This window comes from Takifugu flavidus, chromosome 10 (assembly GCF_003711565.1).
Source record: "Takifugu flavidus isolate HTHZ2018 chromosome 10, ASM371156v2, whole genome shotgun sequence".
Classification (NCBI taxonomy): Eukaryota; Metazoa; Chordata; class Actinopteri; order Tetraodontiformes; family Tetraodontidae; genus Takifugu; species Takifugu flavidus.
In genome coordinates, this window is record NC_079529.1 from 215,791 (window position 1) to 243,783 (window position 27,993).

The 27,993-nt window shown below is 50.6% G+C and overlaps 3 protein-coding genes across 5 annotated transcripts; 1 reads left to right on the forward strand and 2 right to left on the reverse strand.

Moving 5' to 3' along the window:
* Positions 1-1,372: 1,372 nt before the first annotated feature.
* On the reverse strand, positions 1,373-11,449 carry gsk3ab (glycogen synthase kinase 3 alpha b). 2 transcript variants are annotated; one of them, XR_008952456.1, is made up of 12 exons: positions 11,299-11,449; positions 11,010-11,195; positions 7,544-7,731; positions 7,303-7,386; positions 6,922-7,032; positions 5,679-5,809; positions 5,397-5,601; positions 5,138-5,233; positions 4,439-4,625; positions 4,250-4,327; positions 3,003-4,130; positions 1,373-2,969 (listed from the first exon to the last, which is right to left on the reverse strand). XR_008952456.1 is itself a non-coding variant. In XM_057046055.1 (11 exons), exons 2-11 carry the CDS (start codon positions 11,182-11,184, stop codon positions 4,063-4,065), a joined length of 1,323 nt encoding a protein of 440 aa, XP_056902035.1. In that variant the 5' UTR covers positions 11,185-11,195; positions 11,299-11,449; the 3' UTR covers positions 1,373-4,062. The 2 variants fall into 2 exon arrangements, 1 of the variants encoding a protein (XP_056902035.1); XM_057046055.1 differs by having other exon boundaries at positions 1,373-4,130.
* Positions 11,450-11,745: 296 nt separating this feature from the next.
* Positions 11,746-16,320, forward strand: znf526 (zinc finger protein 526). Of its 2 annotated transcripts, none has more exons than XM_057045847.1 (8): positions 11,746-11,973; positions 12,387-12,733; positions 12,823-12,992; positions 13,100-13,195; positions 13,292-14,079; positions 14,182-14,317; positions 14,386-15,981; positions 16,066-16,320. In XM_057045847.1, exons 2-8 carry the CDS (start codon positions 12,448-12,450, stop codon positions 16,222-16,224), a joined length of 3,231 nt encoding a protein of 1,076 aa, XP_056901827.1. In that variant the 5' UTR covers positions 11,746-11,973; positions 12,387-12,447; the 3' UTR covers positions 16,225-16,320. The 2 variants fall into 2 exon arrangements, with proteins under 2 accessions (XP_056901827.1, XP_056901828.1); XM_057045848.1 differs by lacking the exon at positions 11,746-11,973 and adding an exon at positions 12,010-12,294.
* A 48-nt stretch (positions 16,321-16,368) lies between these two features.
* Positions 16,369-27,505, reverse strand: cicb (capicua transcriptional repressor b). Its single transcript, XM_057045060.1, has 20 exons — positions 27,456-27,505; positions 26,507-26,557; positions 26,229-26,402; positions 25,725-25,836; positions 25,450-25,632; positions 25,229-25,361; positions 24,991-25,151; positions 24,577-24,715; positions 23,816-23,913; positions 22,714-23,713; positions 22,483-22,622; positions 22,213-22,373; positions 21,078-21,268; positions 19,793-20,260; positions 19,395-19,705; positions 19,141-19,298; positions 18,899-19,050; positions 18,630-18,764; positions 18,255-18,386; positions 16,369-18,179 (listed from the first exon to the last, which is right to left on the reverse strand). The coding sequence occupies exons 1-20, from the start codon at positions 27,503-27,505 to the stop codon at positions 17,899-17,901; spliced, it is 4,230 nt and encodes a 1,409-aa protein (XP_056901040.1). The 3' UTR covers positions 16,369-17,898.
* Positions 27,506-27,993: the final 488 nt, after the last annotated feature.

Below are 27,993 nucleotides of genomic sequence, written 5' to 3' on the forward strand. Positions count from 1 at the left end.
CTAAATTTGTTATGAAGTTCTGTGGATTTTCCTGATTTCTTGACTCGTAGTCAGCCTTTAGTAGGGCATTTTAGTAGGGCATTTTAAGGTTCTAATGACCAAAGTCTGGCCATATAACAACACTAGCACTGGAAAGGCTGAATCATTGATCATTAGCAGATGGGCTGGCAGCCAGGCAGCACATACAGGCAAAATATTGGCTCAGTGCTGATGGGCAGCTGTGAAATTAACCTGTAATTTTAATGACTTTTCAGACAGCAAAGGTTAGATAGTTTATGAGGAATGCCAATGAAGGCAGAAGAAAGTTCACCCGTGTTGAGAAGACAAATGTTTAAATGTTTTGAGTCTTGCTCCTGCAGATTTGATGAGGATCCTTGAACACCAATTTAAGATGAGCGCATGAGGACTAGCACCACCCCTGTTCACACATTTAGCACAATTAGCAATGATGAATTCACCAGTCAGGGTCAAACTCGTTTTGGGTGATGGTTGTAAAGAAGCAGTTGCTATAACAACAGTGCAGATTGTTGTCATTGTTCTTTGTTAGGACACGAGGTTAATAACCTTTAAGTCATCTCTCCCAGAATGTTTTTTTTCTTCGAAAGACTGACTTGATGGTGTTTCACGCTTAATATGCAAGTTTGTAATTTAACATTCATTTGAAAATCATGACTAGAATAATTCTTTAGAAGAGGCCTTTACTGGAAGGCAGCTCAGAGACGTGAGTTGTAGCCAGACAGCCATGCCTGCGACATGGAAACTAGACCTGACTCATCTGTGCATTCAAATATGTGAACTGGGGAGCAGAAAAATGGCCGCAGGTGCTCTAGACGGAAGTCAACTTTGGGAACTTTGGCCATAGGAGGCGGTTGTTTGTTTGCAAAGGGCTGTAGAGCATCATGATGGCATCCGCAGGCAACGGCCTGGTCGTCCACACAAGATCTGTGGCGAGTTCTCCACCCTACCAGCCAAGGCCGACAACAGCGTGGAAGTGTACCGAGAAGAATAGACGGCACCTTGAAGGCAGGGTGGTCTCACCTGTAATGATTCGAGTTCCTTGGCGGTGCTGCATTTTGCTTATCGTTAAGAATAAACTATTAACACCTCCATTTTTGAAAGCTTTTTTTGTGCAGTAGTGAAGATGCCAAGAGGCCTCTTATGAACGATCTTCACTGTTCAATAGGATGATAAACAGAATGTGAGCTGAGGATTGAACATTTCAGGTCTATTTCGAGCTCTCTTAACGATACGGCACCGTTTGCTAATTAATCGGGATCTAAACTGCTAAGTAACCAAACACGCTGTTCCAACGTCACTGCTCGAGGGAATTTCAATCAATCAGGCTAAAATTCAATCACAGATGAAAGACAAAAACGGTTTCATCACTTTATTAATGAGTTTAATTATTTAAACCAACAAACAAAAACTGTCTCTCTCCCTCCATCCCTCCCCTTTTATCATCTCCTCTATCCAAGCGTTCCCTTCCCAACTGTGACTTTAGTCAGGTGGCGGTGGGAAGAGTGGGAGTCGGAGCAAATGAAAGAACGTGACAGGTCAGAAGATGAGGGGAAAACATTGAAATAGCACATTTATTCAGCTCCTTGTTTAGGAAATCACAGAACACACGTACGATCCCTGCAGCTGTGCCCAAAGAAACGCCTCGAGTATGCGCCAAGCAGACGCGGCCCGAGCAGGCCGGACCTGTTGCACTCGCTAGACGCCAGGAGACGGTCAGACACAGGAGATGATACGTAGCTATGGAAAACATTTCCCCTTTCACCCACACACACACACGCACGCACACACACACAGGTCACTGCTTCCACCACAGCGCCGCTGATCCGAGGCCTACAACATTCCCGTCACACCGAAGTTCATGGAAAATTGGAGTTCGACGTGATGGTTTGGCAAACATACACGACCCATTTTAAAGCACCCCCGCTCGCCCCGCCCCCCCCCCCCCACCTGTCAGTACAGTATTTTCAGACGTGAAATGACTTTGCTTATGATATTGCAAAATTAAAATTTCAAAATAAATCCCACAATTTTACCATCCCAGTGGAAAAAGACTGCCCTCCCCAAATAACAAAAAACACATTATAATAAATAAAACAGCCATGAGGACATTTGTGGTGGGAAGGGGGAACCACAGAGAGACAGAGAGGGAGAGAGATAACAAAATGAAACATTTGTTCTGCTTTTCCCTACTGAATCAGGGACTGAGTTGAAATCGTATTTACAGACTGACTGAGGATAAACAGACCAGCTGCTGCTGCACCGGTCTTCTAAAGAAGAAAAATGACAAGAGCAACAATGTAATAACAGAATAACAAAATAAAATAAAAGGTACATGATATTTACAGTTTAGCAGTGAAAAAAGAAATGGATAAAGGGAAGCGGAAGGCAGAAGGGTGAGAAGAAAACGGAATGAAAGGGAGGCTCCAAATGTTGTTGGGTTTAAGCATCATCTCTGGTCGGATTACTAAAATCAGTGGCAGTGATATAGTGTCGAGGGGCGTGCGCGGGGACTGCAGGTGGCGTGAGGCTGTGAGGACAGGAGCGGAGGGCTGTTTGGAATGGGGCGAAGGAGGTTCGGACGAGCCCCCGCTTACCGATCAAGCGAAAGGAAGTTGAGAGTCATTAATGGCAACAGCTGAAACGTCAACGTTGGAGGCGACGAGCGAAGCGCTCCTCACCTCTCCGACAGCAGTTCTTCAACAGAATCAAGCTGATATATAACTTAACACCGTAAAGTGACATAATTAATGAGGTGGCAAAGCCGTTCAAGTATTAATTATGACACCAGATATTGAGGCTTCTGTTCTGTGGGAATCGGATCTCACCAACGGAAAACTACGCAGAACGTCGAGACAGACGGAGCCACAGCGACTCACATGCATTTACATTAAAACCACTAAATGTCTGCAGACTTTTAGACTTGACGCCAGCCGCGCTTTAAAATCGTTGCGCTGGACGTGACGACCAGCGCAGCCCCGGATCACGCCGGGGCGCAGCGCCATCTTCAGGTGGTGCTGCAGGTCCACATATTCAACGTCTCACAGGAAAACGCAGCAGCTGGAATCTCAATGTCAGTAACTTTTCTCCGGAATTCCAGCTGACGTAACGCCATTTAACAGGACTCCGCCGTCGTTAAAACACAGCCGGCATCGAACTGTAAAGATCTGTCAGCGTGAACGTCAGCCGTGCTCATTTTGTGCACGTTTACTGAAACACGGAGCTCCGCTGGTTTTTCCTCCTCCAACGTGTGAAAACAAGGTTGTGAAGCTGCGTTAACAGCTGGACGTTACACACATCTGACCCCCTTTTCTTCCCTGTACAGAAATGTGCAACGCTCACTAGAGATTTAACATTAATTGATTGGTTTCCACCTGAACCAAAGAAAACATGAGCTTATATTTAAACTGTAGATGTGCACGCTCCCTCACAGGGGCTTTACGTGAAGGGCTGTCGAGCCCACCTCTGCTTTAAAATGATTAAAATTTAAAACCGCCGGTTTAAAATGACAGTTAAAAACAAACAAAATGTGGCGGGGAATAAATGGGGAGGTTGCGAACACTGTCACCCACCAGCGGACAGAACTGCCCACACCTCCCAGGCAGCCATGTTCTACCTTCTGCAGGTGATTGTCAGGCCTTTTCTTTTACTTCTGCCTCCCCAGAAATCAGTCAACGCCTCATTTAACGGCGCTGTGGCCACACAAAAATCAGCTATAGCAAATAAAACCAACATAAAATGGGGTAAAAGCCAAAGGCAGTCTATAATACAGACAAGCCACAATACATGTAGAAGCTCTCCATCCCATATTTCATCTCCCAAACATCCTACGTTCCAACCCAATGGCTCTGTAGTTCTAGGCGGTGCCAACACGATGTCCTTCAAGCCCACAAACGTCGTTTTCCTTTGGAATTGTTGGAGTTTGGGTGTTTTGAGTGTTTAAGTGTCTGTGGTTGGTTTTTGTAGGGTTGGAGCCAGGAGGAAGTGGGAGGGAGGGAAGGACAAAAATGGACAAAAAAAAAAAAAAAGGATGAGTGAGGTGGGTGCTCAGGCGCTGTTGCTGATAGGTCCAGGTGCTGAGCTGGACTGGGCGGAACTGTCTGACACACTGCCCTCTGTGGGGGAAGAAGCAGAAACCCTCATCAACACCAGAGAAGAGCAACCAACCGAGCAACTGAGAACCATCTCGTGTGGATTAGCTCTGTAACCATGGATTCCATGCTGCGCTACCAACCATGAGAGGCAGGCGATGTCTGCGCACGCGCGTGAGGAGGAATGAGTGTGGAGTTCAACTGAGGCTGGATAGACAGCTCTGCAACACAAGGGACAAATCAACGTCAGCGCAGACGCTGGCAATCAGCCGACAATCAGGGCGTTACTTCTGATCAGAGTCCGAACGAACTGGGGAAGCAACTGAACTGACCGACGGGGCTGAAGTTGAAGAGGAGTGGCAGTTCCCGCCCGCTGGGCAGGCGGGTGTTGGGCTGGCGCAGCTCCTCAAAGAAAGCGTGCGCGCACGCCTCCAGTGGAGACAGCCTCGTCACGGGGGTGTATTCCAGCAGCCGGGAGCAGAGGGCGATGGCCTCCGGGGGGGTGCGAGGCTTAAACACCTGAGAGGGCAGAGAGCCAACAGGGACAGTAAAGCTTCCGGGTCCTTCAGCACTCTCAAAAGAGCAACAGTTGCAGCTTTGTTCGCTGCCTCGTCACAAAGAGGAACTTTTATAACTCGCCGTGTGACCTTGGCAAAAACAGAAACGCCGGTGGAGACAGGAAATGAAACAACTGCAAACTTATAGCAGCTCAGCGTGCAATGTTCTGGTTCTGGAGGACGCAAAGACCAAAAAAGTCCTCTGGTGAGGACAGACAGTGGTGCCCAACACAGGAACCGAAGAGGGAGCGCTTGGGCAGTTTAGGGGCAGCTGTCCAAACTTAAAACAGTGACGTCGTGAACAGTAGCGTCATTATTTAACTTAAAAAAAGAATAAAAAGCTGAAGTGATGCTGCTGCTTCCCACCATTCAGATATGTCGCTACATTAAAGCCTGAAATCTAAACACAGAAGAGCTTTTTATCCGATGACAGCAGCTTGTTGTTAAAGCTTGAAACGTGCAACGTGAACACACCTTTGTCCAAGGGTGTGCTTTGATCTGTGGGAACTTAAACTCTGTGTAGTTGGGGTTCATCTCCCGAATCTGCTCCCTTGTCGGTGTCCCCAGAACCTAAAAATCCAGAAGGAAGAAGAGAACTCACGTCATTGTAGTAACCAACAAACTTTGCTGGCAGGAACTCTTCAGGTGATTTAAATTCCAGATCCCTCTCTGGTAGTCCAGCAGCCTGGTATCAGCTGGCTTCAGGCCACCTTCTGCTGCTCTCCTACTCTACCTTGATGATCTCTACTAGCTGGTCCACGCCGCTGTCCCCGGGGAAAATGGGCTGGCCCAGCAGCAGCTCAGCCAGCACACAGCCGGCTGACCAGATGTCAATGTTGGATGTGTAGTCAGTGGCACCAAAGATGAGCTCTGGGGCACGATAGTACCGTGAGCAGATATAGGACACATTTGGCTCCCCGCGAACTAGCTGCTTTGCACTAGAAAAAAGAAAATGATTGAGGAAGGGACAGAAAGAATAGAAGCACAAGAAAAAGATGAGGAAAGGTTCATTTACCTGCCGAAGTCACAGAGTTTGAGAATGGCCGTCTCTGGGTCCACCAAGAGGTTCTGAGGCTTAATGTCTCTGTGACAAACACCCTGGGAATGGATATAAGCAAGACTGCGGAACAGCTGGTACATGTACACCTGGGGAGAGACGGGGCGGATCAGCACGCTGCTCGTTACCCACGAAGACGTGCTGGTTAATGATCGATCCTCTGAGTGGCGCCATCGTCATGTCACGTCAAAGAACACATATTACAGGAGATTCAACTCAACAATGACAACAAAAAGATCCAGATCCAATTAAGAGGAAGAGACAGAAAGATGAGAGCCAGCAAATGGAAAAGGGGGAAGAAAGTCTCCCATGCTGAGATATCAGAGTGGCGCTGGAGGATGAAGGCATGACAGAGAGGAAGATCAGAAAGCATCTCAAAGCCACAGGGGAGCAGCACGCTGGGGGGGGGAAATGGGCCGTGAGACAGCTTTAACGTGTCCTCTGCTGCGACAGAAGCAGTAAACACGCGCGCTAAAGGCACCCGGCTCACACACGCACCAAGTGTGAGGCACCCACGATCCCCCAGGACCGCGTTGAGATCTTTAACTCTAATCTAGAAGCACATGCAATGCACACGACACATCAACGGGCGATGTGATATTGATATCACATTTGAGGATTATTGGTATTATTAGCACATGAAAATGAATCCCAGATCAACTTTGCAGACAAAGATGCATGATTCAGTGTCAAATAAATGATTTTCTACCCAACATGCTCCAGAAAAAGACATGAAAGCCAAACCTGAGTGACAGACAGGGCGCTCTGCAGGCTTCCAGTGCTACAGCCACACTCGTCCCCCCTGATTACCCATAAATAACCCCTGAAACGGGAGCCTGATCAGAGGCTTCTTGAACCACGGGGAAATGTGCATGTGTGGTGGTTCGCGATGCAACTGTCAGCCTAAACGGTCGAGGACGCGGCATTGGGAGTGGACCGTCAGCTTCCCGGGTTTGGATGGCAGCGAGAAAAGAGGGGCGACATTCGGTGATAGGACTCGACCTGTTGGCCTGAATGGGTCTGTGTGGGGATACAGGACACCCTGGTCCCCTGGTCCTCCAGACACTTTCTGCATAGCTACAATTTCTGGGAGGCGTGTCCAGACAAAGCAGCACCGACGAAAAACCCGGAAGCAAAAGCTAAACTGGGCCCACGAGGCGTTTGCTCTTCCTTCAAGACTCCATGCAGAGCGTTTGCCCACCTTAACATAGATGATGGGGATGGTGGTCTTGGCCTTGTTGAAGTGTCGAGCCACCCGGTACACTGTTTCTGGGACGAAGTCCAGCACCAGATTCAGATACACTTCATCTTTCTGGAGAGGAAAAAAGAGACGACCCATTTACACGTCTAAAGAAAACACTGAGAAGAACCTTAGCCAAGACTTTAGAAGTGGCATTTTTACCAGAAATTGTCAGAATTGGGAAAAATGGTGCAAATTTGGGGTGAGGCAGAGCTGCACTAAAGGCCAAAGCACGTCCTCTAAAACGTGTCCGTGCAACAGCACAGTAGGGTGTGTAGGCTGTGCGCATCATCCCAGCACTGTGCTGTCGGTACAGGAAAGGCCGAGTCCGTTCATGCTCACCTTCTCTCCACTGGAATAGAAGAAGTAGCGTAACCTCACGATGTTGCAGTGGTCCAGTTTCCTCATAATCTGCAGCTCCCGATTCTAAAATAAAGGCAACAGCGTAACCACCTCAAGAATAACAACTACAGGTCACGTGACGTCAGTTACCGAGGGAGAAAATCTCCTTTTCCAGACAGAAAACACACAAAAGACACCACCTCAGTCATCTGCTATAAGAGAAGTCCCTCTTTCTTCCTACCTTAAACCTCTTGTCCTGGAGGACCTTCTTGATTGCGACCATCTCTTGGCTGTCGATGAGGCGAGCCTGGTAAACCACTCCGAAGGAGCCATTTCCTATGACCTTTATGTCTGTGTAGGACACTTCCTGTGGACGATCGGGGCCTTGACCCGGTGTCGCTACCACGGTTGTCACTTTGCCACTATCTCCTGAAAGAGAAAAAAGAAGAGACTTCTAATGTCAGCCTGGTCCAATTTACTGGTAAACACAGACGTCCCACCGGGAACGTCGGAATATGCAAGACCGGCACTTTTTTAGCCCTCTGCCACGGAGATTTCATGCAAATTCACCAACACTGAAGCATGAAAAGGAAGAGAGTATAACTTTTAGTACGGATGCACAACTATTAACCTGCAACTGATTAATAAGTGATGGATTACGACCTGACGGCACACCTACGGCAGCACCGCTGGCAGACTCATATCTCACATAGCTCCACTAAAGTGGTGCCATGTCAATCAGCACCATTCTGGGTTTGGTTCTAGTGCCAACATCCGACAGCACGAGCCTCCATTTGTGGATCAGCTGGTCTCGCGTTGCTCCTCTTGTGCACGTTTCTTGATCGTTTTGGATCTCTACATGTTAATGAGAGCAGACAAAGACAACGTGACCCGAGGACGGGTGGAGCAGACGTGGGTGTGACGACAGCTGATGGAGGCACCGGCAGAGGAATGAAATATAATAAAAGATCTTAAGTGGGTGAACAAAGCAGGTGAGGTGAGTCAGACACTGACTACAGGCTGAAGCTCTCAGCATCATTTCTGAGGTCGATTCTTGACCTTGTGGGAATCAGCCAAAGCGAGATGATCCAGACAGCGACTGACGTCCACGCACCGTTAGGGTGCAGCTGGGTGCAGCTTGTGCACGTGTTGAGACTGATTTGACAAATTGGAACCAGGAGCAACGAGGCCGGGAGGCGAGGAAGAAAAAGGACGGGTCCCGCAGCCAAAAGGCCTGTCGGAGCCTGTGATGCAGGCGAGCAGACAGCAGCGCCACAAGCAGCGCTGCCATTTCCTGCGTTCGCTCGGGCCGCTGCCTCGACGGGACCTCCTCAAGTTCAGAGAGTCCCATAACTGTTCATGTCGGGGGGGGGGGGGGAATTTCAGGCGGTAAAGAGCCCACGTGATGGACAGAGATCTGCCCCCAGCTCAGCAGGAACATAGAGCTTTGGGGCTCCACCATTGTGTGGTTCTGCCACATTCTGAGCATCCCAGCGCAGCATGAACGGAGCTCTTGTTTCATATTAGCATCCACATAATCCACGTCAGAGGGACGAGCAGCAAATACGAAGCAGCTGTGTCTCAATCACTTTGAATAATAAGTGCAAAAATAAAGCCTGTGCCCAGATGTCATCGAGCAGCTTTGGGCTGCGACACGTCAACACGGCCGTGACGAGTACGAGTGAGGAGACACTCCTACGCCTCTCAGCAGGGAGCCCGAGGCTTTGGCGACCAGCAAATTGGGTTTTACAGAAATAAAATGACCATGGTAATTAAACAGAAGGAAGTTGGTGGCGAAAATAGATGAACATTTCTGACCCGGACGATAAACGGTGGCGAATCGTGATGGTCCTGATATTAGCAGATTAGAGAACATGGACGCTCACTTTACTACACACAGATCCCACGTTTCTTCTTTGATAGACGCCGTTTTGTCCTCAACGATCAAACAAAAAAACATCGTCCAGGTGCCATTTTACCTGCTTCTCCTCCACTGGAAAGGCCAGTTAGCTTATAGCGTTGTGTTTAGGGACCCGTCACGTTCCGCACGACGCAGCTTAAACAACTGGGAATGGGTTGATGGGTGATGGCCTCCAAGAAGGCAGATGTGAGGGCTGATGTTCCACAGGAAGTGGAAACTGGGACCTTTACAGCAGAATATGGACGTGTCTGGCAGAGCGGCGCACGGAACCAGCAGAAAGTGAGCCGGGTCTAGAAACGGGCCGAATGTAGCAGCGGAGGCGCTCGAAACCCAAAGGTCACAAACGTCTGGAAGCTTTTCACGAACAAACGACGGACTGTGGTGCCTCTTGTGACAACTGAGGAAAAATATATTTCAAATAAACTGATCTTAAAGTTGTTGTTTTTTTAAACGTGGGGAGAATTCTGTTTGTCAGGACGGCTGCGGCCTCCCACCCCCGAGGGAGAGACAGACAGAAGATGCACGATGATGCACGATGACGTGCTTCAACATTTCATCTGCCTTATTTATTATCACCAGCTGATCACAAACACGCCCGAGCTTCCTGCTGCAGAAACGCGTCCGCAGCCTTTCGGTGAAAGGGGTCGTGACCCGCAGTCCTGTCGGGTCACTAGTTACAGGTTATCGTTTTAACCCCATCTGAGATGCCAACGCAGGTGCTGTAGACAACGAGTTTAATGACAATGTAGGAGCGATAGTGACCATTAGTGACCGGTGCATGTTTATCATTCCACTTACCTGCTTGAGATCCAAGAAGTGGGCCTTTTCATAATGAACAGTTTTATTTAAACTGACATGTCACTCTGGTCTACTGACAACTGTAAACTCAGTAAACTGCTGCCTACATGACCCCTTGACCTCTCAGCATCATGACACCACTCAAACCAACAGGGTTTTGTCAGCTTAGCTGCTCGTGCAACCGGATCTTAAATTCAAGTTCAAAATGTGGGTTCAAGCAGACCAAAAGTGGGTTCTGACGCTCCCCGGAACATGTGTTCAGTGCGTCTACTAAATTAATCCCACCACACCAAACGCTTCTGTTCTTATGCACGTTGTCTTTCAATTGACTTGTACTGCAGGGTGGGACCACTCAAAATGATGCCCGAATGTGTTCATGCATTCATAAGTCACCAAGAGTGGTTAATGTGCAGCTACAAGGCCAGACCTTGAAAGTCCAACCGAACCAATTTTCACAAGGTTGCCTCATTCCGTCCAGGTTAGAGGAGCAAAAAGCTGTAAAAATAAGGCCTCAGAAGGTCTTAAATTTTGGATCATTTGAACCTACTTCCACTAACAGGAGCGAGCTAACTAGCCTGCACATTAGATATTAATGACGAATATTTTGGAGTGTAGGCTGACACCAAGTCTGTTCTTGGGTTACAATGCAAAAGTAATGATTAGGTAATGTTGCCCTACAATGACAAATCCTTACCTACCGTGGAAATACAAACGGTTAAGATCAAGGCTTCTATCACATGCTAAAGATAACGTTAGCTACGTGGTCAAAGCCTGTGATCACAGTGATTCCTAAAGGGAAAAACAGCTAGCATTAGCAGGACACCTAACCCAGGGTAGCTAACCAGCTAAGAGCCTGCTAGGCGAGGTTAGCTCAGCGACATCTACCACCATTATTAATATACCTGTCCGCCACAACCGAAGCTAAAACCCGAGGCTCTGCAATGGGCTCTCGCTTGCGACCCTTTACAGAAATATTTAGGAACCTTACTGGGCAGTTTCAGATTTCCAAAGCTCGTCGAGCTGCTTCCACTGGCTTGCGAAGCCCCGGTCTTTCCTGTCGAGCTTCCGCCAGCTACTGCTGATCCGGCACCGGCTGCAGCGGATCCGGGAGCTCCGGGAGGCTCAGCGAATGAGCTAGTCCTGGGCCGCCCGCTGCCGCTCATATTTGTGTGAACTAAACCGGGGAAATGGTTAAACGTTAATCACAACCAGGTCGGAGCAGGGCTAACACATATGAATAAGCGTGTCTTTTTTATTAGTCGAAGAAATCCACTTACAGCGTTCTGTATCGGTAGCCCGTCTCCCCCTTTCTTCCTCCGGAGAACAGCGATGGTGGGGGGACTGGGGAGTTGACGCTCAACGACGTCGGCTCGCAGAGGGATTCTGGGAAAATGAGTTCTTGCGCACTCGCTGCTGCGTCACTGACGTAAACAAACGGTGGCGCAATGGGCGGAAGACTTGTAGTGGATCACAATTGTTTTACACCGTTCCCACATCAGATAGGGAAGAAAGGTTTATTTTCTTAGTTTTTCGACGGCCCATGTATTCCCAATGTTGAACGGCTCTAGAGGGAAGTGATCTGATAAAGAAGTCAGTGTAAAAAAAAATTGATGAAATGATTGCACTAACAGCGAAAATAACAAGAACAAAATCAATATCTCAAAACTACAATTCCCAGCAAACCTCGCTCCATGTGTGACACCCAGGCTGTCCAATCACAGAGCCTCAAGTGTTCAGGCTACCGCATTGGGCGGGGCCTGCGAGCACAAGAATGGACGCGATCGGCGGGCAAACGCTTTAATTCGCGCTTTCAAATGTAATTTCGCAGGCGCACATTTTATTCTGTTTTTGAAGTGATACATTTGCTGCCGGTGGCTTCAAAAGCGACACACGTCTGTGCAAAGCAAGTGTGACGACTACACGAGGAAATGTCCAACGAGAGTAGCTGAGAGGTAAGGAAAAAGAAGGGCCCGCTGCCGGAGCCGGAGAGCTGCGGGTAAAAGTGGCTAGCGCCGCCTGACGGACCGCCGACTCACCGGGGAGAGGCGATCAGGAAACGGCGGTGCCGAGAAACATGTCCACATTACCGAGGGGAGCGCCTCCAACAGCTCTCCACAAGGAATCACACGCTGTAAACCAAAATAGGGATCATGTTGGGGAGGAAAATGAGAGCCGAGCTGTTTTGTAGTTGACAAACGGCCATCATTTGTCCCAAAACAGAAAAGTGCCAAATGTCTTTTACCACGTTTCAGTGTACTGGAATTAATCAGCATGTAAGGTTTCTGAATGGTTGCTACTGTTGGTCCATGCACTCGTATACATGTTGTCATCGCTCATCCCAGATGTGCTTCTGCTCGTTCCACAGCTGGTCACCACAGTCAAGTGGACCGTTCTCTGATCGCAGACCCCCTGACCCAGCGGGGACGATGGCTGAGCAGCAGGAGGCAGAGGGAGTCTACGTGGAGCACCAGTTCATGTGCAGCGAGTGTCACCAGCTGTTCAGCACCTTGGAGGACGTGCTGATCCACCAGCAGATCCACACCGGCCAAGATGGAGACGTCGAGGCCGTGACTGTCCAGGGCGTCCCAGAGTTCGAGCAGTCGCAGCACTACCAGTGTCTGGAGTGTGGCAGCCTCCTGGTGAACCCAGAAGAGCTGCTGCAGCACCAAGAGATGCACATGCGAGACGCTGGAATGGAGGTGGAGCAGCAAGGTGAGAGACGTCGCCCTCTGTGTCCTCTGAGCTCGGGTGACGCGTCAGGTCTTTGACACATCAGTAACCCCAAGTTGCACGGTCTTCAGAGCTGTGCGAGGTGTTGGAGGAGCAGGAGGCCGGACCGGTAACGCCAGTGTTGGAGTCGGCCCAGTATCAATGCCTTGATTGTCTGGCTCTATTTGACTCAGCGGAAACCTGGTTCGAGCACAGACGCAGCCACAGCCGGAGCAGCACCCACAGTACTGCAGAGACCATGGTGAGGATGCAGCTAGCTGCGTCTGTAAACTGTTAGCACAAGACGTAGCCAGTGGTGCGGCACCTGGATGTGAACAGGTAGTAACGTGGTTTTCTCTGGTGCAACAGGAGTATGTTCTGCAAGCGGATGGCACCATCACTCCCCTGAACAACGCCCACAACTACGTGTTGAGTGAGCAGCAGGCAGGAGAGATATTGGCGCAGGTATTTTGGAGCTTTAGCACCTTACACCAAAGGAAGAAACCAGCACGACCTCACGGGTATATTCCCTTTCTCTGTATTTGTGCTGGTGCGCTTCAGGTACTTTCCCAACAGAAGCAGCAGCAGCTTCAGAGGAAATACCAGTCACCTTCCAAGGCTGCTGGGCTGCCGCGGTCGTCCCTGCTGCCCCCGGTGATCCCCGCCCCCGGCTCCGCCACCATGCACCTTCAGATTCTTACAGCACAAGCTCTTGCAGACAATTCTGGCACCTCCACTCAGCACCGCTCCAGGCTAAATTCCATACTTCCCTCTGTGGGCCAGGGCTCCAAAGCACACCTGGGGGTCCTGGAGAATGGTGTTCAGAAATTAGAGCTGAGGTTGGTCCCAAGCGTCCAAGATGCTAGCCAGCAGCAGCTCCAGCAGCCAGCAGACCTGGTGGTCATCCACCCCTACGAGTGCTCCGAGTGTTCCCTTCTGTTCCAAACCCCGGAAGACTACCTGCAGCATCAGGGGGAGCACTTCCTGGGTCAGGACAAAGAAAGCGGAGAGTCGGGTGTCATGAGCGGCTTTGAAGAGGCGCGAGGGAGGGACGAGACTGCGGACGGGATGGAGAGCATCCGAATCAAAGTGGCGGAGAAGAAGGTCGCGTTCTGTGCCAAGTCGCATCAGTGTGACCTCTGCCATCGCACCTTCACCTCCATCAACCGCCTGGCTGCTCACACGCGCGTGCACGAGCAGGGCACGTACGAGTGTCCGGACTGTGGGAAAATGTTCAAGAAGGCCACGTCGCTGCAGACCCACATGCGCACACACTCGGGTGTGGCCAGGTACCTGTGTGTGGACTGTGGCAGTGGCTTCACCACTGAGATGACTCTTATCATGCACAGGTGAGGCAAGACAAAACGCACGCCAGCGGCGAGGCCGTGGCGGCGAGGCCGTGGCGGCGAGCTCGTGGTCGTGGCTTAATGCTCGTCTCTGTCCTCCTGCAGGAAGACTCACACCGTTGACCCGTTTCACAAGTGTCGGTTCTGCAACAAAACCTTCACCAACATGACCAAGTACCTCTACCATCGCAGAAGCCATCTCAACCGCGACTCGGTCGGCACGCCCACGCCCGTCTCCATGGTAACAGACAGACGGCTTTAACCCGGTGGGGAGATATTTCAGTTTGACGTGTTTCTTTTCTCCTTCAGGTCTCTGCTCCAAAACGAGCCTCTCTCTCCGCCCTCACCATCCTCCAAAGAGCCAGAGAGAAGAAGGCCGCCATCATCAGCGACCAGCAGAACAACCTGTGGGCCCCCCTCACCGAGGAGGAGATGGAGAAGATGGGAGAAGACTCGGCGCAGAGCCCCCCCAACAAAGTACACGCAGAGGAGGAGGAAAAGCCCGGAAAGGGTAACGAAGCAGCAGTTGTCCCGCTGGACGGCGACACCAGTCGCCCTGAGGAGGTGGAGGACGTGGCCGAGCCCGGTTCAGCTGGAAGCCCCGCCCCCCTCGACCCCGCCGGGGCAGGGGGCCCGTCCCAGCCGACGGATCCGGCGGGAGCGTCTTCAGCTGCTGATCCGGGGTCTGTTTCCTGTAGTTTGTGCAGGAAGGCCTTTGTCACGCAGCTGCAGCTCCTTCACCACCGGCAGAAGTCACACGGGCCCGAGCGCAAGTTCATGTGTGGCCTCTGTGGCAAGTCCTTCAAGAAACGCATCCACGTGCGCAACCACATCCGCACGCACACGGGCGAGCGCCCCTTCCAGTGTTCGGACTGCGGCAAAACGTTCTCGTCTTTGGCCAATCTGATGAGGCACAATCTGATCCACTCGGGCGTCAGACCGTACCGCTGCGACGTCTGCCACCGCTGCTTCTCCCAGGCCTCCAACCTGCGCCAGCACACGCTGCTGCACTCCACGTCCCAAGCCCTGTGCTGCCCCGACTGCCCCGCCACCTTCCGCTGGGCCAGTAAGTTAGCCGCGCATCGCTACGTTAAGCACCCTGGGGCTCCGCCCCCCTTCCCCTGCCACCACTGCGAGGCCGGGTTTTTGACCAGGACGCAGCGAGACCGCCACGGCCTGGAGCAGCATTCCACCCTGGTGCAGGCAGGTGCCGGGAAAGAAGCCGGGGAGGAATTGGAAAGCAAATTAGAGCCGGGCGAAGGTCTGAACCCGGAAGCTTCAGAATCCGGGCACTCGCTCGCTAGTTTACGAGGAAGTCAGGAATGCAGCGACTGTGGGAAGAAGCTCAATTCTCCTGCCAACCTGCGCCTCCACAGACTGAGCCGCTGCGCCGCCGGCCCCGGGCGGCCGCGGCGGGCCTCGGCGAAGCGGCCCAAAGCCCATCAGTGTCCCGTCTGTGGCAAACAGTTTGTGTCTTCCTCTGGCGTTGCTCTGCACCAGCGCGTCCACACCGGCGAGCGCCCCTTCCCTTGCCAGGTGTGCGGCAAGCGCTTCCGACAAAACACCCACCTGCGCGAACACCTGCGCACCCACTCAGGCGAGCGGCCTTTCTGCTGCGAAGTGTGCGGGAAGGGTTTCATCCAGAGCATGCATCTGGCCGAACACCGGCGAACGCACACCGGCGAGCGGCCGCACGCCTGCCCGCAGTGCGGCAAAGCCTTCCGGACCTTCTCCAACCTGAGGAACCATAAAAAGATCCACGCCAGGCAGCAGAAGCTGGATGAAGCCGCCGCTCAAGCCGCAACAGTGGCCGGCGCCGCGGTCGACGCTTCGGCGGTGGAACTGGCCAACGGCCAGACCCAGCTGATCCAGATCCAACAGCTCCAAGCTTCAGATCTGCAGCAGGTCAGAGAACATCTTCTACCCTCTCATAACTCCTCATTCTGAGCTGGTTAAACCTGAGATGACGGTGTTCCCTCCTCATCGCAGGCCCAGGGGACGCCGACCATCATGTGTAACGAGTTTGGCGAGGCCATCGCCATCATCTCGACCAGCGAGGGAGAGGAGTTGCCTCTGGAGCAGGCTCTGGAGATCTATCAGAAGGCTTTGGAGAACAGCCACGCGTTGGACGGGCTGCACCTGCCCTGAGGAGCTCGGGTCTGGGCCATCGTTTCTCCTTTTTTTCCCTCACATCATTTAAAAATTGTAAATAGGTGAAACCAATAAATGTTTTTGCAAGACAGACTCAAGTCGCACACACCTTCTGTGTCCATTCTTACAAAACCTTCATGCTTTGATTTAACACCTATTTTTATTTGCATACTGAAAGATACAGACACAACTTAAATTATTCATAAAAACTCCTATCTCGTATACTGGAACAACAAAACGAAGAGTATAACAAACATTAATAGCAATATTTATTCTTTCTCCATTTCGCGTGGTTACTTTTGGTAATGATGCCTTAAAGTTCAAGGACAGTTTTTCCATAACAATATAACGAGTCGGTCGACTCTACAGTAATTATTTACAACAGGTCTCGCACAGACACAGCGGACGTTGGATCCTACCGGCTCCTCCATTCAGGACCCCTCCCTGGGTTTCTCTCTGCCTCGTAAGGTCTGGAGAGCAATAAAGTGACAAAGGGAGGAAGGAGACTAGGAAAGAGGTGGAAGGAGACAAGCAAGAGAGGAGGGAACCAAACTTGAGTTGTACAAAACAAACCATCAAAGGAATTTCAAGGTCCACGTTGTGTTGTTGCTTTGAAGTGAACAGATAAGTCAGATAACTGCAGGTCCTTGAAGGCCAGTGGAGGGAAGACTACAGGGTGAAGCAGCGTCTCTCACTGCCTCCAAAATATCCAAACTAGTACGAAAGCAAAATAAGTTGATAGAACCGTGAGAAACATAAGGACCAGAAGTCACTGCAATGATATAAAGGAGTAATAACCATAGGAATAGTACAACATCAAACAGAATATAACAATGTTAAATACAAATAAAATGGGTTTTAAAAAACAAGATAATAAACCACTTGGCAACAGAGGATGAGGCCTCGGCAGCCTGACCTCCCCCATAAGAGCTGGGACGTGCCTGTTGACCCGCGCCCACGGGCGGGCGAGCGAGCGGGCGGGCGGGCGAGCGAGGCACGGGAATGCTGGGCGCCTTCCGTTCTGCGTGTGCTGGGGTCACTCGCGAGAAGGGAGGACTTGGCCAGAGGCAACTGCAGGAATGTCCACTCGTCACTCAACGCGTGAGCAGTGAAATGAAGAAAACGATGTCTGCAGGTCAGTGATGAGTCCAGGAGTTCCGGCGGGTGGAGGCCCAGCCCCCACGCCACCAGAACCAAGACCAAAGCTCGCACCGATCAGGTCCAAATACCAGTCCTGGAGCAGACGTCACCAGCCTTCACGTTTAAAGTGGTGCTAAAAACAAGTATTAAAAACACAATGATGGTTTAAAACCTTGACCTTTCTTTGTTCCACGCATCTCTGTGCAAGAGCAGCTTTTGTCTCTTCAAGGCAACAGGTGCAGAAATGAGCAGGTCCAGGATCCAGCTAACGCAACCTTTCTTCCACACAAGCAGCATCTTTTCAGCTGCATTGTTGGATGCTGTTGCTTTCCTCATGTGTCCTTAATTTGGTCCAAGATTCACATTACAAACCTACTTGCATATAAATATCTACTACAGGTTGGCTGCAGACATCAGAAGTCAACGGGGACCCGACCAGAGCAGAGTTCAAACTGGATTTTGGAAAAACCTTTGAATGAAACGTGTACGTGACCTCGATTGTCAGGGCCCAAACAAACACTTTGTCTCTTCTCATCTGGAAGAGTCTTGGGAATCCCGAGGGTCCTCTGGGCTTCCTTCTGTCCCGGGCTCTTCCTCATCATCCTGCAGCTCCCCTCTCCCAGATCCCTCTCCTGAGTGAGACCCAGAAGGTCCAGGGAGGGACGATGAATCGGAGGTGCCCAAGCCTGAAGCATCGGAGGGGGTGGCTGTCTGCATGATCTTCTGCCGGACCTCCCTGATCTTCAGCTGCAGACATAACTTGGTGGGAAATATGTCGGAGTATCGGGTCTGGAAGGCCGCAGTAGCCTGAGCTGGAATACAGACAGGAACGGAGAGGGTTGAGAGGGATCCAGTGGCAGCAGAGGTGCCTCAGGTCCTCATCTTACCTGATGGAAAAAAGCCCTGTTCCTGAAACAGCTGCATCACAAGCGCTCGTCTCTGGTCCAGCGTTCTGCGCAGCGAGGAGTACGGCACCTTGTCAAACTCCAGATCCGTGAGGATGTCTTCACCTTCTGCGCCTGAAGGAGACGCAGCATTTGGGAAAGAAGCTGGTTTCAGACCGGTTCCTTATCTAACAATGTTGGTGTAGTTGAGATCAAAGACCTTTACATTCAGCCAATGTTGTTCAGGTGCTTACGGGTGACAAAATATCACCAAAAGTGTTTCCTTTAATGTGGATTAAAGGACCTCCTGCCCTCCTACGGCTCTAGTGAAGAGAGCTTGTGTCTTTGGCCACACCCACCAACTCTTGGCCGTCTTACCTGGTCGGTCAAAGGTGAAAATGTCGCCTTCACATTTGGCGGCGCTCTTGGGGGTGTTGGGCTCCGAGCTGCAGCTCGAGCGCCGACGGCTCTTTCTCTTCGGAGAAACCTGCTCGTCAGTTGCCGAGTCCAAATCTGGGAGCAAACGGAAGAAAGACCTTCAAAACGTCACGGAGCGAACTGAGCGGGATCCTGAAGCGTGTTTAACGAGCATGTGGAGCACAATGAAGGCACATTCATCCGTTCAGAGCCGGGCAGCTGAACCACACCTGTGGAGTTCTTCCTCTTGCGCCGATAGCTCCCCAGGATGGCGCGGGGTGACGTGGCCAGACTCTGCAACGTGGGCGAAGGCAAAACCTCTTCAGGGCGAAACTCCGGCAGCTCCGCGAAGCGCTCCTCGAAATACACCTCCGACAGTACCCTGCCAGACCAACAGGGACACACCAGCAGGGTATATACACACTCTTCACGCACACACGCCGATGGAGACACACCCAGGGTTTCAACTCACTTGTCCACAGAGTCAAAGGTCTTCTTAAGTGGAGGAGGGCGCGCTTTGAGCTTCTTGGGTGCAGGTCCTTCTTTCTCCGTGTGTGGCGGTGGCAGGTTGGGCTCGGTGCTCGATGGAGGGAGGAGAGGAGATGAAGGGAGGCACTCCTTCCATCCCGCCTGCACAAAGTGGCAACACCAGCGTTTTTTTGTGCAGCTCGCCACACGAGTGCGACACAATCTTCCTCTCGTGACGCTGTCGGAGGTTCCTCTTACCTCTTTGGTCGTGGTGCCGTCACGACTCCGCGACTCAGAGGGATCCGCTGCACCGGAGCTCTCCGGGGCTCTTTCAGACGGCAGCTCCTCAATCGGATGAGTTGCTGGAGACGACTGAGTATCAAAGGAGAAATGGCCACCGCCTGCAGCTTCTCTCTCCTTCTCTCTCTCCTTCTCTCTCTCCTTCTCCCTCTCTTTTCCTCGGCCTCCTCCTTCATAGTTTCCCACAGGGATATTGGCCAGAGTTGCCTTCACCTTTTGAGAGGTCCTGACTGGAAGCTGGGTTAATTTTGGAGTACCAGGCACACTGCCTGAAACATGTTTCAAAATAGAAAATGTGTTACTGGTTGATCAGTCAACTGTAAGCTCACAGGTAAAGTGACTCCTGGAACAAGTACCAGATGTCTGGACTGGAAGTGTTGGACTGTTGGCCCGTATAGACACAGCTGGGCCACTGGGAGGTGCCACTGAGCCACTGCTGGAGGGTTGTCCCTGCCTCTCCAACTGTCGCTCTAACGGCATCAGCATCTCCGCCTGCCTCTCGCTCGCTCGCTCCATTTGTCGATCGGCTGGTCTGTCCCGGGACAGGTGTCTTTCTGACGGACGGTCCAGATGGAGCTGCGGATGTGTGTGCGTGACCGTCGTGGCGGCCGCTGTGTGTTTGGACAGGATGTGAGAGGAAGCACTAGAGGGGCTGGAGCCCGAGTGCACCGCACTGGGGGGGACTGCTGCCATGGAGACCACCCCTGTTGCCACAGTGATGCTTGGTGAAGGAGGGTAAACAGCAGTGACTATCTGGCTCCCTGAAACTGGGACTGAGGCGGAGGGTGAGGGAGACTGTGAAGGGGCCAGGAGTGGAGGCTGACCTGGATAAATAAAACACAAGTGATCAAACGGTCCTGTTCTTTTCTGCACCCGCAAACACAATCGTCATATGCAGAATCACCGCTATTGATCCATCAGTGCAATAAACCACAGCAACACACATGGAAGCAATTTCTTACTGCTTCTTTTGGGCACGTCTGCAGATTAAAACGGGAACGAGTAGGTCAGAACAAGCACGTTTCCTCTGCGGGAACCTGGGGGAAATCTTACCGGGCCTGGGCCCTCGCTAGGTATCTCAACTGCAGGAACCTCCCCAATGTGCCATTTACAGGAACGTTTATGGGGCCTGAGTCCAGGGTAGGTAGATTGGCCCCGAAAAACCCCGGCTTGAAGATCGGGAGGCGCTGAAAGGTTAAAGCTAAAGCAGAGTGTGGTGCTGGACCCAGCAGGAGACGAGCATCAGCCTCCTTTTACTGTCCACGTATCACAACAGCTGCTGGTTAATATTCAACACATTGATGTGCACACATACAGCGTGCAGCTCAGAACTAAAAACCCTCGGGTCAAAAGGGCGTAAATGCACACTTTAAGAACCTGTAGCACCTCAGCTCATTCCACCTTCCCCTTACTCATTGTAGCTTTCTTTGTTACAGCTTCTGGTGGCCTGCCAGGGGGACGTCACGGTCAAACCTGCCACACAATGATTACGTGGCGATGGAAACTCGGGATGTGGAACCAGCAGTGGAGAAATGACCATCAATGGTGCCAGAGGAACTGCTCCTGTAAAGTTCCTTCCCCCAGTAGAAACAGGTGCTCCCGCAGTGGAAACGTGCGTGTTGTGAATATGGCAGCCCTGACCTGTGATAAGGGGCTGGACAAGAGTCTGTCCAGGCGGTGCAATAGCTGTGAACCCAAGTGTCGCCAGAGCGGAGGGAACGTAGGCAGATCCAGCCACAGGAAGTGCTTGTTGAGTGGTTGAAGAGCCTGTTGTTGTCGACACAAGAGGCAGAGAAGATGGGACCCCTGGAGTAGACTGGACATAGGTGATCCTGGATGGCAGGTACAGAAAAGGGCCAGTTAGGAGGTCTAATAATGGATAGAACAAAATTCCCCTAAAACACCAACAGCTGGTTTTAAATGATAAAGCAAGAGCAAAAGCTCACTGCGTAAAAGTGTAGCTTAAATACCGAAGGGACACATATTTAATAGAGAGGAAGACTAAAATAAAAGACGTGATGGCCGATGGGCGTGGTGTGTGTGTAAGCACAGTGAGCAGCGCTGGATGACTTGTGTGTGTTCATGTTTGAGAGGTAGTGTGGGGGTGGCAGGCAGAGGGAACATGGGCCACCAGCAGCATGACTAACACAACCAGAATAGAGCAATGCTGCTACAGCTGCACCCCTGGAAGACTGTTCTCAGGTCTGGGATGGACTAAGCCTTCTAAAAGTGGTAAAAACACCTTCGTGGAATCGTTTATATTATCCTACATGTCCACATCCTGCATCTGCTTAAACCCTAATGAAGCCTCACCAGTACCAGAGGCAATAGTACCCAGATACTGACGCCATCTTTTTACATGGTAAAGAAAGAAGAAGAAATCTAAAGTGTTGGTCCGGGGTTGATGTGCCAAAGCTTGGAAGCTGTAAAGGACTATTTTAAATGGTTTTAAATGGTAAACACTGCATGTTATTCTGAAAACAGGAGCACGTCAATTCCTTCAACGGTGTTGGAATGTTGCTGATTAAAGCGATGTTTATGGGTCGCTGCAGTACGGTGCATCAAAGCACGTGGTTTTTCTCTGGGTGCAGGAAGTGCGGAGTCCTGGTACCGTCGCGTTTCTTCTCCGAGCAGCAGCACCTCAGCTTTTAACGTAAGAAAACTAGCACGATATCACAGTGCCACGATTCATGTAATAAATGCCCATATAAGTCCTCATTCACAATTCCAGCACAGCAGAAAACGGTGGACTGGTTGTGTCCCTGGTTGTTGCTACCTGGTAGGTGGAGGCGGCAGCAAGACGGTCTGAGAGGGCGCCGTTCCTGGAGCGACCACAGCAGCTGTGCCCACTGTGACAGGGAAGGCATTGGGAGGGTGGACAGCCCCACCCTGTGGCAACTGGGACTGGACCACAGGCATGGGAGCAATCTGGATGATCTAGAAAGGCCACCATCAACACGTTTTAAAGATTAAATATAGAACCTAACAAAAGGAGCAGTGTGAGCTATATGTTTTTAAAAGTATTCCCAGTGAAGCGTTTACTGACCTTACTTCCAGTCTGAGACCCATTTTGGACAGGAAGAGGTGGAGCCACTATTGGAAACTGCTGGGCCGGAGCTGGTGCAGTGCGCACTGTTGCCATAGGAACAAGCATTTTACCCTGTAGAACTGGAGACTGTGTTTGCACTGAGGCAAATATCAAAAACCCAAAGATAAAAACAGTTAATGGTGCGTAAGGCACGAGCGTCTGGTCATGACTGGTGTAACCAATCCTCACCTCTCGTTCCCGGGCTGACGACTCCCACCGTCTGGCTCGACGTGTATCCCGTCACTGAACCTGTAACCTGCTGCTTCCCGTTGGCCAGGGAGGCATGTGTCGGCGGGGCGGGAGGGAGGGTGAAGATACTGGTGGTCTGGCTCAGATGTCTGGGGGGACTCTTGGGGTGGTTGTTAGCAGGGAGGGTGGGCAGGATGTACTGAACTTGTGTGATCGCCTTGCCCACCGGGGGTGCTAAGGATGAGGCAGGGAGGAACTGGGGCTGAAGCAGAGGCAGAGGCACGGGTCCATTGGTCTGATGGTGGGATGCTGAAACAGCAGTGGGGGGCAGCGTCTGCTGCTGGGAGGACTGCGGCTGGGGGGCCGGGGTGATGAGCTGCACAGCAGGCTGAGCAGATAAAGGACCTCCCAACACCAAATTAGTCAAAACACCGCCGGGCCCCGAGCCCACCGGGTTAGGTGACGATGAAGAGTAGTACCCACCCCCAGTAGCTGCCCCCCCACCCCCAGAGCCCGTCAGAAGTTGGGGCTGGTGCTGGGGCGTCAAAGCCTTGCGCTCTGGTGGAAGTGAGCTGGATGAGGGGCCTCCATCTCTGGGTTTGCTGGCAATGGGCAGTGGTGTGCTGATCACAGGGCGCATGACATTGGTCACGACTGTAGAGGCCACCCTGACCGCGCCGATGCCCAGGAGGGGGTTTGCACCCAGAGAAGTCGCCCCTGAAGACAGCGTCAGCCCTGAGGTGGACATTAGTGACTGGCCAGACGAGAGGGAGAAAGAGGCGGCCTGCGGCCCACCTCCATCTTCACCCACAAACGCACCTTTACTGTCCCCGTCTCCTCTGTCCTTCCTCCTGTGATCCGCACCCCCTCCCCCACCTGGTCTCCCCTCATCATAGCGCTTACTGGTCGGGTAAGATGACAGGGAGACACTTCTGCCATGCGGGATATGTTGTGATGAAGATGATAATGCGGTGGAACAAATAACGGGAGCAAAAACCCTCTGAGGAAAAAAAAAGACAAAAAGATTGTTTTAAATTTGATGCGTGGGACATATGACAACAAATCTGTGTTTGCAGAGCATTTTAATGGTTAACTTCATTACCTTGCGTTCAGCTTCATCTCCAGATCCATTCTCACTGTCACTGTCAGTCACTCTCTCTTTACATTTAAGGTCTATGGAGCTGCTGGGGTAAGGGTCTTCTGTGCAGGAAAACAAGAACTTACAGTTGCTGTATGCAGGAATAAGCCTATTTATTTTATTTATTTCTTGTATGTAGAAAAACAGCGCAAAGGAAAAACATGCAGACCTACATTATGAAAAGTTAAGAGCTCAATAATAATAGAATTCATCAGATGTTTTGTGTTTTGTCAGCGGTGTCGGACATGTATGTTCTACCCTCAACATCAGCTGATGATTTGATGTGATTATTCACATATTTCCAACATTTGGACCAAGAAATGTAGTTAACTTACAAGCAAACAATGGAAATTTGCTAATGGATCAATTATTTTTCTTCTATTAGATCAGCAAACGAACACACGTTGTTTTAATAATTCAGGATTATTCTGACACGGTTCCACCACCCACACAAGCTGTGCACTATGATGACATCAACCATCAATACGCAACCCTAAAATCAGACAATAACTGCAGAATTAATCAAGGTCACTTTGCTATAAAATGGGTAATCCAAGTTTAAATGATTGTTTTATTATTTCTGCTCCAGAATTCACAAGAATCCGTTTATCCAACTGAACAATCAAATTTTCTAATAAGGTTCCAGAGGTTTTAAAGGGGTTCGGCAGCACCAGTGTCTCCAGCCGTCACGCTACGATACGACCACATTAGCTTTGATTTCTCACCAATGACATCATCATCGCCCTCCTCCTCACAGATGACCATGCGCTCCTCGTCACTGGTCATGTCCTCGCTGACCCCCCGCTGGGACTGGGACAGAGCTGGGGTGTGGCTTGGAAACTGGCTGCCGCCATCTCCGCACATCTTTTTAGAAAAAATGCAGAGTTAAAAGCTGTTTTCGTCGTGTTGCCCACAGCTACGGTAACCAAACGGCGTGGAACGATGGAGGGAGGAGTCGTCTACGCTGCAGCACATTTATGTGCTTGGCTAACTTTTAAATAATAGCATCTTAATCTTTTCCTACTTTTAAACGAGTGGAAGACGCTGCGCATCATTACACAGCAGCGTGACGCTCATGTTTTGTATTTTAGGGATTTCAAATGCTGGATTACTGAATCTTTCCGTGCTGGTGATCGTACCTGCGCCAACTCTGCCAGGGCTTGTGTGTTGCCACGGTCACCGCGCTCAAAGCTGTGCATGGCACTCTGAGAGAGGGCTCGCGGACGGGTTTCTCCTGCATTCCTTTCAGAGACTCCGACTATATTGGGTCCAACCCCCTTCAGATCCACAGAATGAGGTTCTATCAGGGGCAAAAATATACAGATCGTCACTGGACTGCAAAAGTTAACTGGTGACCATAAACATGCAAGTTCCAACCTGTGGATTCGGACATGCTCCGCTCTCTGATGTCTTTGCCTCCTGGCACTCCACGACCTTCAGAGCTGGACTTCTTCCTCTCTTTGTTGCACCACTTCCAGTCTGGGTGGGCCTTAAAGTGGGCTTCTTTGACCTACCAACAGGAGCGCGCAAAACAGATCAGCACACAAAGCAGGAAAACACATTCCAATGCTTTGGGTTTAAAGTGCATGATTATGTACCTGGAAGGCCAAATCGTGGTACTTCTGCTTCTCCTTGGGGCCAAGGGCATACCACCACTCCCCAAGAATCTTGCTGACCGTCCTATTGTCCTGGTTTGGGTGCCGCTGATGTACCAGTGCTCGATGACGCTTACTGAAGATCATAAAAGCATTCATCGGTCTTCGGATGTGGTCCTTCTCCCTCTGAAAGTGTGTAAGCAACATGGGGGGATGTAAAATTATCTGGAAAGGAGTAAAGATGGTTGATGTTGTTGCATCAGCATTGACAGGCCGACCTTCCCAGGACTGTTCTTATCTCCATCTTTGGGCAGCGCACTGAGAGACTGAGTGCGTCTTTTTACTGGCGACGTAGCGAGGGGCGGCTCTGGTACAACTCCCGGGAGGAAGCTAAGAGAACACAGATTTGTAGTCTTTATTAGAGCTCCGTATGGAGGCTTGTGCTGCAGGCACGCCTTGCATCTTCCTTCTTTATTTATAGATGTGGGACGTCTTCATAAACAACACATTTGTGTTAAATAGCAGAAATTAATGCATTTTAATAGTTGACGCTGTGGTAAATGCGTTCGAGCGAGTGCAGACTTGGAAGGCTTTTGTTCTGCCGTTGAGCTTTGATGCCCAACTTAGCACAAGAACCCAGAAATATCACACGTCCTCGCTGCGTGTGTGGGTTCGCCGAAGCAGCACACGTAAGAGAACTTGGCCCAATGTGTAACTTTTATAACTAGAAACTAATCAGAATGTGTGTATTATAGGTCTGCATGTGCAATGTTCTCACGTACGGGTCGTCCACGTCACTCTCCGTCTCACTGTCGGGTCTCTCCCTCTCCGCGTCCCCCTTCTCCTTTTCTGCAGGTTGTTCCTCGGCTGTGGGGGGGGGCAGGGAGAGGGCAGCTCTCTCTGCAGCAGGAGGCCCTCTGTGGGTTCCTGCGACGGTGCTGCGACCCCCTGACTCTCTGGAAAACAACAACAACAACAAAAGACTTGTTCCAGACAAGATTCAAATCTTGTTAGGTAAAACAGTTTTAGTGATTCTTGCAGACATTTAGACATTTGCTACCTGACTTTAGACTGGGTGCCTGCGGGTGGCTGACCGGGTGTGGACCCTCTCCTGGGTGAGAAGCAGCATCAGACTGGGTGGGTGCCAGAAACGGGACCAATGAATGCCAAGGGAAGACTGGAACGGATCTGGGCTCCACGTTGGTCCACACTGTATAAGACAGTGCATTAATTACAAACAGCACTTTAGATTTTAAATTGAAAATACCATTTGGTTTCAAATATTGCATTCAAAAAAGCAGCCAGCCTTGGTTCCATAAAACCAAAGCTATCTTTCCTTTGTCAGATCAGCAACGTGCTGCCACAAGTTTCCATTGTGCCGTTCAGTAAAACGGGGTGACGATATATTGCTGCTTTTACATCATTACCACAGAAATATTAGCTTTTATTTTAGCCATTTAATGTAACAGTTGCCTATTATATGCAACAGGAGACTAATGCTACCACTCCTTGTGCACAAACACAACACAATATCAGCTACTTTGTGAAACAGAATATCAGTGGTCATGAAAACACTCAGCTGCTGGGATAAATCACTCAGTTTGTGCCCGTGTTCAGAGCAGGAGCTGGTTCGTTCCAACCCTGATAAAAAAGGAACTTCAGTGCACATAACATGTAACGTCATGTGTTTTCTCACTGATAATTATGTCTTTGGCCCTCTTCTCAACACTTTGTAAAGACAATCGTTCTTAAACAGGACGCACACGACAGTATTTGGCAAACAGAGAAAAGAAGGAAAATGAATAAGAAAGTAAAGGACAAGGACTAACCGAACATGCTTAATCCTTGGCGGAGATACTGAGGAGTCTCTGATGAGAACATGGTTGAATAATATGCTTCCTGTTCTCAGAAAGAATGGTTGCAAGTCCTGGCTCAAAAATACCTGGCTACCACATAGAGGAATCCACGTAATTAAACATGTTCAAATCAAAGTGTGTGTCGCTGAAGACCACAGGCAGGTGTTTAGGGGGAAGGTGTGGTCCCGACAGCCCACAGTCATCTTTAACCATCAGAACTTTCAGACAAAGACAAAATAATCCTTAATTTCCGTTTCTCTCCACAGCGTCCATCAACTAACCTGGACGAATTCCGTGAACAAAATGTACGACAAACCATTCAGATTAAACGCAAAAACCAGTTTAAATCTGCCGAAAGGCACAATGGCCCAGGCGTGCAACTGAAGCCCTGATCCTGATCTGAGGGAAGAATTGCCCCCCTGGTCTAATTACCCCTGATGCCCTCTTTCCGTGTTTGTTTACATGGCTGCAGCCGCCCGGCCAGGAAGGGGTTAACAAGGCCTCCAGTCGATCCTCGGCCTCGATTACAACATCTGTGCGACACAGGCGCAGTTTCTAACCACCATGTTCAAAAGAAGAAAGGAATACGGAGCCCGCAGAGGCCGGTCGAGATCGATGGATGTGAAGAAAACTGGTCAAAGTTGATCGCAAAGCGGTGGATGTTTGCTGGAAGATGGAACCGTATCGATCA